The 15971-nt window shown below is 38.9% G+C and overlaps 1 protein-coding gene across 1 annotated transcript in view; it reads right to left on the reverse strand.

Moving 5' to 3' along the window:
• Positions 1 to 15971, reverse strand: part of LOC110951635 (non-muscle caldesmon-like) — a 53034-nt gene that overhangs the window by 31303 nt on the left and 5760 nt on the right. Inside the window, exon 2 of the mRNA XM_051944898.1 lies at positions 5103 to 5243. Coding sequence (XP_051800858.1) covers positions 5103 to 5243 — 141 coding nt within the window. The remainder of the gene's footprint in view (positions 1 to 5102; positions 5244 to 15971) is intronic.

The following is a 15971-nucleotide window of genomic DNA, read 5'->3' on the forward strand; positions in this document are numbered from 1 at the left end:
AAAGGGGATGATTTCTGCAGAGAACTTCCAGCAGATTGTAATCGTTATATACTTGTTGTACTTCTACCTATGTATTTCACATATATTTAATAGTACGGTCATGAAGTTCACACGTCACGGCTGCCGTTGCACTGCTGGATATTTTTTTTGCATAAATATTTGCATAATTTTCTAAAAAAGTTGAATAAAAATAGAAGATCATAGTGCCTTTCAGTGCAACTTCTGTAATTCAATCCTATTTATATTTTTCAGATTAAAATGTTGCTGTTTATTTAATTAAAGCAGAGAGGGAATCAGCCACACTTTGGTAGTTTGAAGCTGTTCCAACTACCCAACATATGTTAGTATAATTACACACGTGGACAAAATTGTTGGTACCCCTCAGTTAAAGAAGGAAAAACCCACAATTCTCACTGAAATCACTTGAAACTCACAAAAGTAACAATAAATAAAAATTTATTGAAAATTAAATAATCAAAAACAGCCATTACTTTTGAATTGTTGATTAACATAATTATTTAAAAAAACAAACTAATGAAACAGGCCTGGACAAAAATGACGGTACCTCTATAAAAGATTGAAAACTATTTGACCAGAGTGACATGATTAACTCAGGTGTGTCATTTAATTGACATCACAGGTGTTTCCAAACTCATAATCAGTCAGTCTGCCTATTTAAAGGGAGACAAGTAGTCACCCTGCTGTTTGGTGAAAAGGTGTGTACCACACTGAACATGGACAACAGAAAGCGAAGGAGAGAATTGTCCCAGGACATCCGAAAAAAAATTATAGACAAACATCTTAAAGGTAAAGGCTATAAGACCATCTCTAAACAGCTTGAAGTTCCTGTGACAACAGTGGCTCATATTATTCAGAAGTTCAAGACCCACGAGACAGTAGCCAACCTCCCTGGACGTGGTCGCAAGAGGAAAATTGATGACAAATTGAAGAGACGGATCGTTGGAATTGTATCCAAAGAGCCCAGAGCAACCTCCAAAGAAATTAAAGGTGAACTCCAAGGCCAAGGTACATCAGTGTCAGATCGCACCATTCGTCGTTGTTTGAGCCAAAGTGGACTTCATGGGAGACGACCAAGGAGGACACCACTGCTGAAAAAAACTCATAAAAAAGCCAGACTGGAATTTGCAAAAATGCATGTTGACAAGCCACAAAGCTTCTGGGAGAATGTCCTTTGGACAGATGAGACCAAACTGGAGCTTTTTGGTAAGGCACATCAACTCTATGTTCATAGACTCAAAAACCAAGCATACGAAGAAAAGAACACTGTCCCTACGGTGAAACATGGAGGAGGCTCAGTAATGTTTTGGGGCTGCTTTGCTGCATCTGGCACAGGGTGTCTTGAAAGTGTGCAAGGTACGATGAAATCTGAAGACTATCAAGGCATTCTGGAGAGAAATGTGCTGCCTAGTGTCAGAAAGCTTGGTCTCAGTCGCAGGTCATGGGTCTTCCAACAGGACAACGATCCAAAACACACAGCCAAAAACACCCAAGAATGGCTGAGAGAAAAGCGTTGGACTATTCTAAAGTGGCCTTCTATGAGCCCAGATCTGAATCCCATTGAACATATGTGGAAGGAGCTGAAACATGCCATTTGGAGAAGACACCCATCAAACCTGAGACAACTGGAGCTGTTTGCTCATGAGGAGTGGGCCAAAATACCTGTTGACAGCTGCAGAACGCTCATTGACAAATACAGAAATCGTTTAATTGCAGTGATTGCCTCAAAAGGTTGTGCAACAAAATATTAAGTTATGGGTACCATCATTTTTGTCCAGCCCTATTTCATTAGTTTGTTTTTTTAAATAATTATGTTAATCAACAATTCAAAAGTGATGGCTGATTTTGATTATTTAATTTTCAATCAATTTTTATTTATTGTTACTTTTGTGAGTTTCAAGTGATTTCAGTGAGAATTGTGGGTTTTTCCTTCTTTAACTGAGGGGTACCAACAACTTTGTCCACGTGTGTAGGTCAGATGCAAGGTCATGATTTAAGGAAGAAAAGATCAGTTTTTGATCCGGACACGTAAGAAAAATTGCCTGATTAAAGTCATGAAGCTAATGAGGGAACAATGCAGTAACCGACGAGCATTTTATTTCACAGTGTCAGGTGGTGAGGACATTTCCCCTCCAGCCTCCTCTGACGTCAAGTCTCTGATCAAACAACCAGAAGTTGATGCTGCAGCAGCTGCTTCAGCTCGATCACCTGCAGCATCACTGCGCTGTCTAACAAGCATGTTCCCCTGTAATCAGCACTGCAGGTGATGGAGGCTGAGCTGTAAACAGTTTACATCCGATCTGTGCTGCAAACAAACCACAGGAAGCAACAACCAGAGAAATGTTCACAAACTGTCAAACCAAAAGTTCTTTTTGGTCTAACTGGCGTCAGACTAATTTATTTAGCTTCACTACATGATCTAATGAACATTCAAAAGCTATTAGTCACAACTTATAAACAGACTTTTGGCTGAACAGCAGATCACTGAAATTATCTTTAACTGGGATAATTTGGATCATCAGTGAGATGAAATCTTTGTTTTCAATTATTTATTTTTCATTTTTAAGTTCCACAAATTGTTCATTATGCATAAGGAAACATTGTGTATTTCGTTTTTTGTTGTAAACTTAAATAAATATTTCCAGATCGTGTCGTTAAAACTACAGTGTACTTATGTGAAGCAGAAATTCAACTGAAAGTGGCATCAGTGTGTAAAGTTACTTACAATTAGCTATAAGTAATGTTGAACTGTTTCTTATGAAGATGATTTATAGATTACATAAAAATCCTTTATTTATGATAAATCTATTAGAATGGACAATCATGAAAAAACTTTAGCTGTAGGAAGGGATTTATTTTTGATTCAGATTTCACGTCTGGTTGCACTTTAATATAAGAAATGATGTTTATGTCTGAGGCTGCACAGTGGTGTACTGGTTAGCACTTTCGCCTTGCAGCAAGAAGGTCCCGGTTCAAATCCTGGCCTGGGCCTGGGATCTTTCTGCATGGAGTTTACATGTTCTCCCTGTGCATACGTGGCTTTTCTCCGGGTACTCCGGCTTCCTCTCACAGTCCAAAAATATGCTGAGGTTAATTGATGACTCTAAATTGTCCGTAGGTGTGAATGTGAGTGTGATTGTGTGTCTGTATATGTAGCCCTGTGACAGACTGGTGACCTGTCCAGGGTGTCCCCTGCCTTCACCCGTGTCAGCTGGGATAGACTCCAGCACCCCCCATGACCCTAGAGAGGATAAAGCGGTGTATAGAGAGTGGATGGATGGATGGATGTTTATGTCTGACAAATGTTTCACCATAACCCAGCTAAAATGGACATTTGAATGACGCTTGCATGCTAATGCGATGCTCAGAATACTTTTTACATTGAACATTTGTTTTGCACTAAAGAGACTTTTTGCAGAATTTTATGCACTGTTCAAATTTGTGCTTAATTTGTAAAAAAAAACAAAAACAAAACTGAAACTCAGCTGCCACCCTACAACGTATTTATTCAGCTACAGTACTGAAGAGTTTACCATGAAGCAAGGTTGACATAGCCAGGCTTTGCTTGTGTTAGCTTGTTAGATAAAACCTAAACCTCCAATCAGAGATAATGGGCATCATGAAGGTGGTTATCAACTAGGTTTTCTTCAGCAGGCTCTCAGTATGCTTGAATTTTGTTCTCTGGTTATTTGCACAGTTTTTATTTTCTTGATTTATATTTTTCTGCCTGCTTGCACACTATCTACACAGTTTTTAGCTTTAGTATAATCATTCTTACAGAATTATGTCTTTAAAATGTTTGTATATCTCTATAGCCCCTGTGTGCTCTGCTCTTATCTTATATTTCTACATAATCTGTATGTTTAATATGCTGCTGGTTTCTTGAATTTCCCTCGGGATCGATAAAGTACCTACCTACATGAATAGGGGAGTTTGATGCATCATTTTACTTCACTCCAGCACAAAATGAAACACTGCTATGTATGCTGGTAGAAAATTCAAACTTCATACATTTCAACACGATACTCAACACGTGTATTCAGCTCTCATACGGTCCCATAATGAAAAATACGTAGAAATCACTTTAGTTCTAGTTCAAAGCTGAATTAATGTTACTGACTGAATGTTCTCTGAGATCAGCACTAATAGACTAATTAATTTCCTAATCTGTTTGCTACTAGCTGCAGCACCACCATTACAAATGTGGAACAAGCATAAAAACATATTTATGTATTTTATGAATCACTAACTGGATGGTTGTAGGTTCCTGTGTAAAAATGGTGCATACAGCTTACAGTTGATTTAACCCTCCTGTTGTCTTCATTTACAGGCACCAAAAAATATTGTTTCCTTGTCTAAAAAAAAAACAAAAATTCAGCAAAAAAATTGCCCAAATTTCTGAAAATTTGCAAAACCTTCAGGAAGAAAAGTCCAATAATTCCTTAAAAATTTCCCTTAAAAGTTATATTTTTTTTAAAAAAAAATCCCCCAAATTTGGCAAGAAATGAGTAAAAATCTTCCAAATAAATCCTAAAAATATCTAAAGTGATTACACATATATCAGTAAAACCTCTAATATTTTCTTTAAGAACATTCACAAAAAAAAAATCAACCAAAATCCAGCGAAATTCGCTGGATTTTGGTTGATTTTTTTGTGAATGTTCTTAAGAAACATTTTTAGCATTTCTTTTTTTCTCACCAAAAAATGTTCAGAGATTTCCCAAAAATGTTGAAAATGTGGACATCAGAAGTTTCAATGTGAAAATAGATTTCTTTTTCCACATTTTCAAACTTTAAAACGGGTCAATTTTGACCCGCAGAACGACACAAGGGCTAAATCCCAAATTCTGAACAAACTTCCTCTGGATCAGGTTACCTGCATCAGTTACCATGGTGACCCAGCAGGATAAAAGATCTTCGGGACACTTAAAAGTCTGACTTTGGGTTCAACTAACCTCACTAACCTATTAATGTTGCTTCGTAACTTACAGCCGGTACTGGTTGATATTTACACTTCTGCAGGGCCTGCGCAGAGGCTCACAGTGAGTCTGGTGTATAAAGCTGTGTCAGTTTGTCGTACTCACTCCGTGTTGTGTGTGCGTTCGTTGTGTTGGAGGGGCTCCGGCCAGGAGGGGCTTCCCTCTCCTCGCTGCTTCTCCCTGGCTCTCCTCCTCCGTTCACGTTCCACCTCTTCAGCATCCTCCTGGCTGCGCTGCGCCGTCACCCTGCAGTCAGAGACACCGGCATCCTGTCAGACTTTCATATTTACTCTGTACAAAACTCATCTGGACACATTTACAATCAGTTCCAACAGCGTTTGGCTACACAGTGTAACCTATGGCTTGTGAGGTTTACGGGATTAAATCAGAGATCAGTGAGCCTCCAGTTAAGTCACCATGAAGCAGAAAACCACAAAGAGGTTATGCAGTGGATTTCTTCACATAACTGTCATCTCTTTGTGGCTACTTGGTCAATTGTGGACTTTTCTACTGTTAAAGACTGAGTAGAGTTGCTTTCTGTCTTTAGCCCCTCAAATCCCTCAATCTCCACATATGCTACATTGCCAAAAGTATGTGGACAACGAATATTTCACCCATATGCGATGACTAAACAAATCATTTCAAGGTTATTATGCCGTTTAAACAACCTCCGCTCTTCTGGTTTCAGTTTGTGCAGCAGAGAAGTAGTGAGGTGGGGATAGACCGGGTTGAGGTCATGGCTCAACCTAGCATCAAACTTGGAAAATCATTTCTAGAAACAATGCTGTTGTCTAAAATATCCCTCAGAGACCCAAACCATAAACAACACTTACATATCAAACGTCAAAGCTGACATATCAGCTACTCACGTAACCATGCTGGCACCCTAAACACACCTCATTTCCTATTCGCTCTCTGTCCAGTGAAATGTATCTGTGGAAAAGTTCACATGAGGAATTTTCATGCAATAACTCAAAAATCACAGGAAAGAACTCCTCGTTGTATTTCACAGAAAGCTCATTTAGTTCTGCTGTCCGATGGGTTCCAGTTTCCAGTGGGCGGAACTTGATAACAATAACTCCTTTTATTGTCAGAGCACATCTGGAGGAGCTCGAGCCAGCTGCTGTGCTCTTTCACTTAAAAACTTACAGAAAGAGGAGGAGGAAGAGGTGACGAGATGGAGAAGCAGGAGAGAGCACGGAGAGAAACGTCATGTCACGTTTCATCATGCTAATGGGGAAATGGAGAAAACCTTGGACTAAGAAGAACTTTGGAAACATTCAGTCAGCTACTTGATTGGCTGGAAGTCCGACATCACCTGCGTAGCTCTGGAATCAGCACCTGCTGTTGGCTATTAAAAAGAAACTTTTCCAAACTGTGCTGTCATGGGTTTTAAAGGAAAATTGCAGTTTATTACAGCTTAGATCCTATTTGTTAAATGCTAAGGTTTGGGAGCACAGCAACATGGATTTAAAAAAAAAGGTTTGACAGGCAAGAAGCAGACGCAAACAATCAGTAATTTGCGTGCATATGTGCTGGAAAAACTGCACATTAAACAGATGTGACTGTAATTGCACTTAGAAACTGATTTTGGCAGACTTTTCACTACCTACAGATGATATTAAAAGATGCTGAAAGGATGCCTGAATGAATAATGGAACATTAAGAGAAGCTTTTTATTTTCTTGTGGAAACTCAAAGGACAGTAAGTGCAGCATCTGTACGGACGGACGGACAGACAGACCCTTTTTTGATCCAGCAGCGAGGAAATTTTCCGTGTCGCAGCAGCAGATAGAAAAAAAACTGTACACAGAAAAGAGCAGCACATATTGCCCACAGTGCACAGATACAAATAGGTACTTTCTCCTCATAAATGTTTACAAAAAATTCTGTAAAATTGCACTGTCCTTATTTACATTTTTATTGCATAGTGGGTGAACGGAACTACTTTTCGTCCACAACCTAAAGATGTTTAGTTTACGGTCATAGTGGAGGAAAGAATCCAGAAAATAATCTGATTTAGGGAGCTGCAATCAGAGAAGTTTGACTTGTTTTTTTCTTAATAAAATACTCAAATTGATTAGTCAATCATGAAAATAGTTAGTGATGCATTTGATGGTAGACAACAAATCAAATAACCACTGCAGTGCTAATATTTAACAAGTTATATTTTTACTGTAGCACTGTTCTAACCTTCTGCTGAATTCATTGGGACTCTCTGTTTATACATAAACCTGTGTCTTTTGCCAACCTTTGGCATCTTTATTTGGAGATCTCATTCTGATTGTAAAGTCCTGTCGGCTGCTGTTAAAAGCAACTAGTAATTTCAGTGATGATCACAAAGCTGCAGCAGCATCATGGAACAAGAACCAGCCAAAGCCTTGAGCTTGTTGGTTCTCATTAATAGAAATTAAAACCATTGTCTTTGTTCAGGCCAGTTGTGGGTCAATTCAGCGGAAAACACAAAAGCTGCGATTAATTTTTCCAACATGTCAACCTCCTTAGTTCTTCAGAAATCTGTCCAGATGAAGTCATCATGAAAAATATCTTTGTAGTGCAAAAATCTAATTCAACTATAAAAGACTGAGGGAAATGTCATTGGTTAAGGCTGTTGGTGAGGACAACAGCCATGAAGGGCTCACAGTCAAACAGGCTGTGGTCATTATTATGTGGGAAAGTGACCTACATAAGACCACACTCACTAGAGATGCACTAGGAGCCATACTGGCAAGTCTTTAGTTCGCAGTAAATCGATGTGATGTGTGACAGCACTGGTTTGGCTTCGCAGTCAGGCCGTTTTTTTAACTGGAAATGGGTCAACTGGGATCAGGTCTGATTGTCTGGACCTCATCACTGCCTGAGTCTAACAAAGGGAGGGAAGGAGCATGAAATCCTTTAAGGACCACATTGATATGTTGCACATTTCAGCCCGCTGACTTCAATTTATTGCAGCGTATGTGAATTAAAATCATTTCTGAAAAGCATTACACAAGTTTTCAGACTGATTCTTTCAGAGCTTAAGGAATCAGCTACTGTTAGTTCTTAGTAAGTGAGCAAAGTAAGGAACATATCAGTGAACAGTTCTTTGCTTTTCTACAATCTTTTCTACTTGGCCAATGAATATCTTTTGGGACTGATCAGACAGCTAGCCAAAAAAAAAAAAAAAAAAGAGTAAATGCAACATGAAGCAGTAGGAAAGGATTGAAATCTAATATCTAGCCAGGTGGTGAAAGCAAGAAAATGCTGGTTTAACACAAACTTTACTCGGAATGATCGGAAAGTTTGTATGAAGTGAAATTAAACCTACACTGAAATTTGGTGTTCCTCATGTTCTCACCAGTCTCCTTAAAATTACACTAACATAGTGCTTATTTGTTTCCTAAATTAACACACGGCACGAACATCATGGCTGCCTGGATTATGTTCACAGCAAGTGAATATTTTCCAGTAAATTAGGACTTACACAATTATAATGTTCCTCTCAAAAAGCACTAGCCTAGCCGTGCTAGACCCAGCTCTGAAGACGCAAGGGTCTAGTTACCCTCAGTAAGCCTCGAGGTCGGATGCTCCTAAAACTGGCCGACGAATCACCATGAAGTGTAGAGTCAGACTAAGTGACGACAGAGGCGCGATGATTCTGACAGAAACAACCGGAAACAACTAGCCTAGCCGCGCTAGACAACCCACGGCAACGAATTTCAATTTCAATGAGCTTCACCCATTGACTGTATAAATAAGGCTTCACCGAACTCCTGCATCCTCTGATTTCCGGCGCTCTAGGAACTACGTCAGCTTATTCGTTGCGCTGATTGGTTGTATACCTACCCAATTGCTGCAGAGTGATTTGAAAGACAACCTTTTAGCCCGCCTCCCTCCCTGCCAAGGGTAACTACTAGACCCTTGCATCTTCAGAGCTGGGTCTAGCGCCGCATGCCTAAAAAGCACAGTAAAGTGGCTGATTGGTGCTGATTAAGGGCAGGACCTGTGTGTCAGCATTTACACACCAAAACGACTTTGATTAAAGTTAAAGAAACATTTGCAGTTAAAGCCACAATTAACAAAAACACAATTGTAGCTTGTAACATTAATCAGTTTTGTCCAGTCTTTCAATATCGGTGCAAAAGTATTTGTTGGGACAAGGTACGTTTTATCCGTTTGATTCCTGGCTATAAAACACACAAGCAGAAACAAAAAATCAAGCCGTTTTTCCGTTTTTTCGTTTTGAGCAAAAAACAAAAAAACAGGAAACGGTTCGTTTTTTCGTTTTTTCGTTTTGAACAAAAAAACAAACAAAACAGGAAACGGTTGGTTTTTTCGTTTTTTCGTTTTCACCCCAAAATGAAAATACGACTCAATATTCCGTTTCATTGGTGGGCGGGGCTTCGGAGCCTGCCAGTGCACAATAAAGCTCCTGCCCATCACAATAAAGCTCCTGCGCTGGCATTCATAGACAGACTGACTTTCATTGTATTGCCTGCCCCCACTGCACTTCCCCTAACTCTAAATCAAAACAAGTCGTGTACACAGTAATGACAGTCATAACCAGTGGTGTAGTCTAGTTTTTCTACTGGGTATACTCCAACCTCATAAACCAAAGCCAGGTCAGGTCAACGCTGCTCGGGGTACTGTGCAGCGAGAAATACGGCCGCCGTCTTGGTCCGGTCAGCCGCTCCACTCAGCGCTGTTTGACAGCGCATTTAATCCATCTTAACTCTGAATATTAAAATGATTTTCACGCGTTTTTTATTTTTATTTTTTTGCTACAAACGTCATACATGTAGCTATGATCAGTGATGTAGTCTACGTGATACGCAGGTATACACCCCACCACTAGAAAATTTTCCAAATTTCTGTATACCCACTTACAAATGCGCAAAGATACGTATACCCAGGGGTGTAAACACGCAGGTATACGCCTTATACCCACTAGAAAAGGTCCCGAATTTCCATATAACCACTTAAAAATGCGCAAACACATGTATTAGTATGTTTTTTTGACATAACGTTCACTTTTCTCTGTGTCAGGAAGCGGTGAAGCTGTATGGGACGGGGGAAGGTGTCTGGCTGAGAACAGGGCTCACTAAAGGCCGACCGCGGTCCGGATCCGGACCCAGACGCCGTCTATACGGGTGTAAATTTGACAGGTCGCTTCTATTTTACCGGTGCAGGGTACAGCTTTCCAGTGTTTATCATTGGTCTATCGGCTCAGAAACGCACAGACCAATTATGTAGGAGTTCAGGCATCCCACGTGATGCTACTCAGCCAATGACGTCGCTGAATCGCATCGCAGCTCTGCCTTCAAAAAGCAGCTGAGAGATGAGGGACAGAGAGGACAGTAGTGATGGAAGTTCAGCTCTTTTCAGAGAGCTTTTGGCACTGCTTCCAAAGAAAAGCCGGTTCTTTCGGCTCCCAAATGGCTCCTAATTTATTATTCTTTGTAGCCTCATGTTTTTGCCTAACCTGGCAAATATGAATCATTTGTGTTTTGACAAACTCTTTTTCATTCAGTGTTTTATGAGAAGCTTTATAATTGACTCATTTTGTACATTTGCTCTGTTACAAAAACAGGTATTCTTGCTTTTGTTTATTATTTCAACCAAACTTTTTTGCACAAAAAATAAATGAACAAAACTCTGCACATGAACCCACAGAACCAGAACAGAACCAGAACCAGACTCAGTATTCAAACCGTATAAATGTCCTCAGAGCAGGCTGACATTTAGAAAAAATCAGATGGCTGAGCTTGGATGGGCTGATACATTTCTTCTTTCAGTGAATATCTGCCGTGTTTTGAGAAGATTCTCTCAGATGGAAGAAGTTGTCTCTCCTCCATCACCTTCACCAGGTGGGGCAGACCGAGGCCTTGTCCTGCCTCCAGCTCAGTGGGTCGTCTGCTGGTTGGATGAGGGCTTCCTCTAGATATGATCCTCCATTACCACATCAGCTGTAGGATTTCTCTTGAATCATCTCCTGTAGCTCTTCCATCAAAGAGCCTCCACACAGCAGAAGTTTGAGGTTCCTCCTCCACTTGGTCCTCTAATGGTGGAGGTGTCAGACTGCTGCTCTTATTCTCTGAAGTGTCTCATCAACAGCTCTGTTGTCACTGAAGGCAAGCTTCTTTAATCTAGGATCCAGTAACATGTTTTCTGTGAGGACAGTGTTAAACTCCATATTCCATTAAATACGTTAGGAGTCGGCTCTTCAGATTCACTACAAAGCATCGGCTCTGAGAGTCGTATCTTTTGTATCTTATTTATTAATAAATGTCAAAATGTTTTGAACCGTACTGAATTTATTTGACGGTCAGTTTTTGATTACAGGCAGACTCTAATAAAACTACCAGGTTACATCAGCATATATCACAGTAACTCAAGTTAGACATTATGATGTTCTGGACCTTTGCTGACTGGACCTCTCTGAATTTAGCTGAATACCACTGGCTTAGAAGAAGAGGGACATGAGTCTAGAACTTCTAATGATCCAACATCAGTCAGTGGAGAAAAAATAAGAAAAAGAAAGCAAAGCAAAATGAAACTATTTCAGTGTTTTAATAAGCCTGTTGCTTGTCCTGTGAATACTGCCGCTTTAGGGAACACTACAGCTGGAGCTAAGGTTAAAGTTTAGGAAAGGGAGCCTGATGAAGAGGAAACATCAGCTCTACCTGATGGAGAGGAAACACCAGCTCTACCTGATGGAGAGGAAACATCAGCTCTACCTGATGGCAGGAGGAGGAGCTGCTGACGCTATAATGTCTATAAGTATCTAATTGGTAGTTTGAAATAAAGGAGCTGCTGCTGCTGTGTGTGTGTGTGTGTGTGTGTGTGTGTGTGTGTGTGTGTGTGTGTGTGTGTGTGTGTGTGTGTGTGTGCGCGCGCGGACATGTGAGTGCACGCGCACATATATGAGAACCTGACCTGGCTTTGGTTTATGAGGTTGGAGTATACCCAGTAGAAAAAACTAGACTACACCACTGGTTATGACTGTCATTACTGTGTACACGACTTGCTTTGATTTAGAGTTAGGGGAAGTGCAGTGGGGGCAGGCAATACAATGAAAGTCAGTCTGTCTATGAATGCCAGCGCAGGAGCTTTATTGTGATGGGCAGGAGCTTTATTGTGCACCGGCAGGCTCCGAAGCCCCGCCCACCAATGAAACGAAATATTGAGTCGTATTTTCATTTTGGGGGTGAAAACGAAAAAAACGAAAAAACCAACCGTTTCCTCTTTTTTGTTTCTTGTTCAAAACGAAAAAACGAAAAAACGAACCGTTTCCTGTTTTTTTTGTTTTTTGCTCAAAACGAAAAAACGAAAAAATGGCTTGATTTTTTGTTTCTGCTTGTGTCTTTTATAGCCGGGAATCAAACGGATAAAACGTACCTTGTCCTTGTTGCTCTAAGACACAGCATATCTACAACAGAATAGATGGGAAAAAAAAAAATTTGACCAGGGTTTGGGATCATAGACCAGAAATCACAAGTCAGAAATAAGTGTCTCCACCATTCGCACCATTGTTATATATAGTCAGTGAGGGTGTCAAGAGAAAATGTTGCTAAACTGGCAATGATGCTACAAACAAACACTGATAATATATAACATTTCAGTAGTAAAATACCTAAAAACGACTAAGCCACTGTCATATTTTTAGCCGAATTGTGTACTTACGTTATCCAAAAACACTTCCAACACCGTTAAATCTCAGAGAAATCCTAGTTTTGCTTGATTTAATGGTTATTTGATGATGACGTCGAATTTCCTTTAATCAGTTGCAGCCGCGAGAGAAGAAGAAGAAAAAGAAGAAGAAGAAGAAGAAGGCGAACTAGCTAGCTAGCTAGTAGCTAGCAACTTTTTCTTTTTTCATTCTTTTTTTTATGTTGTTCATTATTTTAGTGTGATTGTTTTGACCACAGATAACAGTACTGGGCTGCCCAAAGATTAGCTACTGTAGCGGTATAAGCAGTTATTTAATGGTAAATTACCAATTAACATTAGCTAGTGTTACTTGCTGCTGCTTTACACGAATACAGTGGCATTACGTGAACTAGTTAGTTGACGGACATGAATAAAACTTTAACACATAATGTGATTTCTGCTTGAGATACTTACAATTTAACGATATTTAGCTGCAGTGATGTAAAGACTCCGACTCCCATGATCCCACGGCAGTACCTACGTCATCAAATTATGTCCATAGACTGTATGACCCCTGGTGGCAAAAAACTACAATGTGCGTTTAAAAGTTAATAAATATGTTTCGTTAGATTTTATTGGATGTTGCATTATATTATATATTAATTGATATTTTCAATGTCCACATTCTGTGACTTTTCATCTTATTAGACAGAAACAAAAGAAAAGAAAAAACATGTTAATTCAGCAACATTCTTCAGTTGAGACATGTCTAGAAATAAAATACAAAAAAAATTAGAGTGACAAATGAATGGAGGAAAAAGAAAGTGTCTTAATAAGACGTTGGGTCAGAATGTGCTACCAGAACAGCTTCAGTGCTCCTTGGCAGTGATTATCCATACCTCTGAACTCTACTGGAGGGATGAAGCCCTCATACACAGAATATGACTCACATCATTTCCATAAAAACATTCAGTGACCCAGGCCGGCAAAATCCCCTCACAGCATAATAGAACCAACAGATCCTCTCGCTCTTGGGGTCAAAGGCTCACGTTTTTCCTTTACTTTGCCACCCATCTGTCCTTAAACGGAATAAATAATTAATAGGAGACAGGGTTGGTCTGTTTCATATAAAGTGACATCAGATGGGAAGCAGCTCCAACAGACAGCACTGATCTGTGTGGATGATGGAGCAGAGAGGCCATGAAGAACAGCAAAACGTGTATCTTACTCATGGTCTGACCAAAAAAATCATGTTTTTGTCAATAGTCTGTAGTTAGTTGCTATAGTTAGTCGTTATCAACGAGCAAGCTGTTGTTTTAACTGAACTACCACACTTATCACATTTTTGTCCATTTTTACCTTCATAGTCTGGCCAGGAAATGATCGCCACCCCTGATTTACATTCAGCCGCAGTCGCATTTTAAATCTGACTGACCGACATGCAGACTTTCATCAGCCAACTCATGTGGAATAGATTATGATGCAAATACAGCATATGTACAGAATTAATGTTTAAAGCTCTGCAGGGAGCATGTAGTTACACACTAACATCCTGCCAAGCAGGAAACTACACTATGAAAAAAAGGTTTATTAAAAAAACGGTAAAAGTCTGGCAGCAATGGTTCCAGAAAGAAGAAATTATATTTATGGTTTTAGATTTATGTTTTACAGATGTTTGCTATAGACATTATGTACAGTTTTGATTTGTTTTTTAACAGTTGACAGAGGTATTACAGTTCACCTCTGTAATTTAACAAAGCAGGGAAATCTATGAATGAAAATAAATTATTTACCTTTTCTATAACCTAAATGCAAACATTTTTTTCTTTCAATTAAAGGAAATTAAAAGTAAATACATACATATATAAAAAAAAATATATAGATAGATTTTAATTACAGTAAAAGAGTGTAAATGTACATTAAACATCATAAAAGAACAAATGACTGTAACAGATTTCTGATGTGGACATTATTAACACTTTTGGATTTTTTTTTTTACAGTTAACAGAGTTATTCCAGTTAACATCTGTAATTTAACAAAACAGGGAAAATCTGTGAATAAAAATAAATTATTTACCATTTTTTTAAACATTAACATACTATAATATTTTTTCTATCAATGAAGGAAATTAAAATTAAATATACATATAGAGATTTAAATGACAGTAAAACAGTGTAAATTTATTCTTAAACATAAAAGAATAAATGATTATTTACCACAGATTTTTGATGTGGACGTTATTTACAATTTTGTTTTGTTTTTTTTAACAGTGAGCAGAGTTATTATAGTTAATATCTGTAATGTAACAAAGCAGGGAAAATCTGGGAATGAAAAAAAATATCATTTTTTAAAACATTAATACACACATTTGTTTCTTTCAATAAAGGAAATGTAAAATATACATATATAAATAAACATAGAGACTTAAATGACTGTAAAACTGTGTAAATGTATTCTTAAACATCATAAAAGAATAAATGACTATTTACCACAGATTTTTGATGTTGGCATTATTTATATTTTTGTCCTGTTTTTTGTAGGTTAACGTGTAAATTTAATTTTCTGTGATTTTGCCATATATAACCAGTAATTTTTTTAATCAAATTTTGAAAGTTGTTTAATGAATTCTTTAAAGCACCATTGCTGCCAGACTTTTCACCACTTTTTATGCGATTTTTTTTTTTATTTACCTATATTTTTTTTTACAGTGTGTTGCATTGGGTTTCACCGTCATGCTGCTACAGTCTGCTCTCTTTGCAGGTCAGTCTGGGCTGCGTCGTCTCTTTGGGGTCTGCTGGGACGTTTAACATGACGCTGAGAAGCCCTAATGTTAAACGAGCAAATTAAGGAGGAGATCCGTCTGATATGCATCACTTTTTCCACCATTTACACAATGAGGCAATGCAGGCCTGGAGGACGGCGTTCCCTTTGTGTGTGCGTGTCGCTGAGCGGGAGGTTTCAGCCAGATGATGTCATGCCCATTAAGGAAGTTGCAGCTATAAAAGACGCCATTGAACCCAGAGCCGAGTGTCATTTTCAGTGAAGTCACACCACAGTGTTCCAGCGAGGAAACAAGAAGCTCGCTGACAATGAGGAGAGGAGGGCAAATACAAAAAGACAACAAAAGGAATCAGGCTCCTGTGGCTGCTGGAGGAAAAAAATCACAACGGACGGCTTTAAGTGGATGAATTAGACCAAGTGGAGACCCACAATACAACAGTACATAGTTACAGAGAGCAACACACAACAACAGGAGGGCAAAGAGGCAATAAATGATCACAGAGATACACAACAAAATAAATAAATGATCACAAAAAGACATGGAATGACCACAAAGACACAAAC

Source organism: Acanthochromis polyacanthus, chromosome 2 (genome assembly GCF_021347895.1).
Source record: "Acanthochromis polyacanthus isolate Apoly-LR-REF ecotype Palm Island chromosome 2, KAUST_Apoly_ChrSc, whole genome shotgun sequence".
Classification (NCBI taxonomy): domain Eukaryota; kingdom Metazoa; phylum Chordata; class Actinopteri; family Pomacentridae; genus Acanthochromis; species Acanthochromis polyacanthus.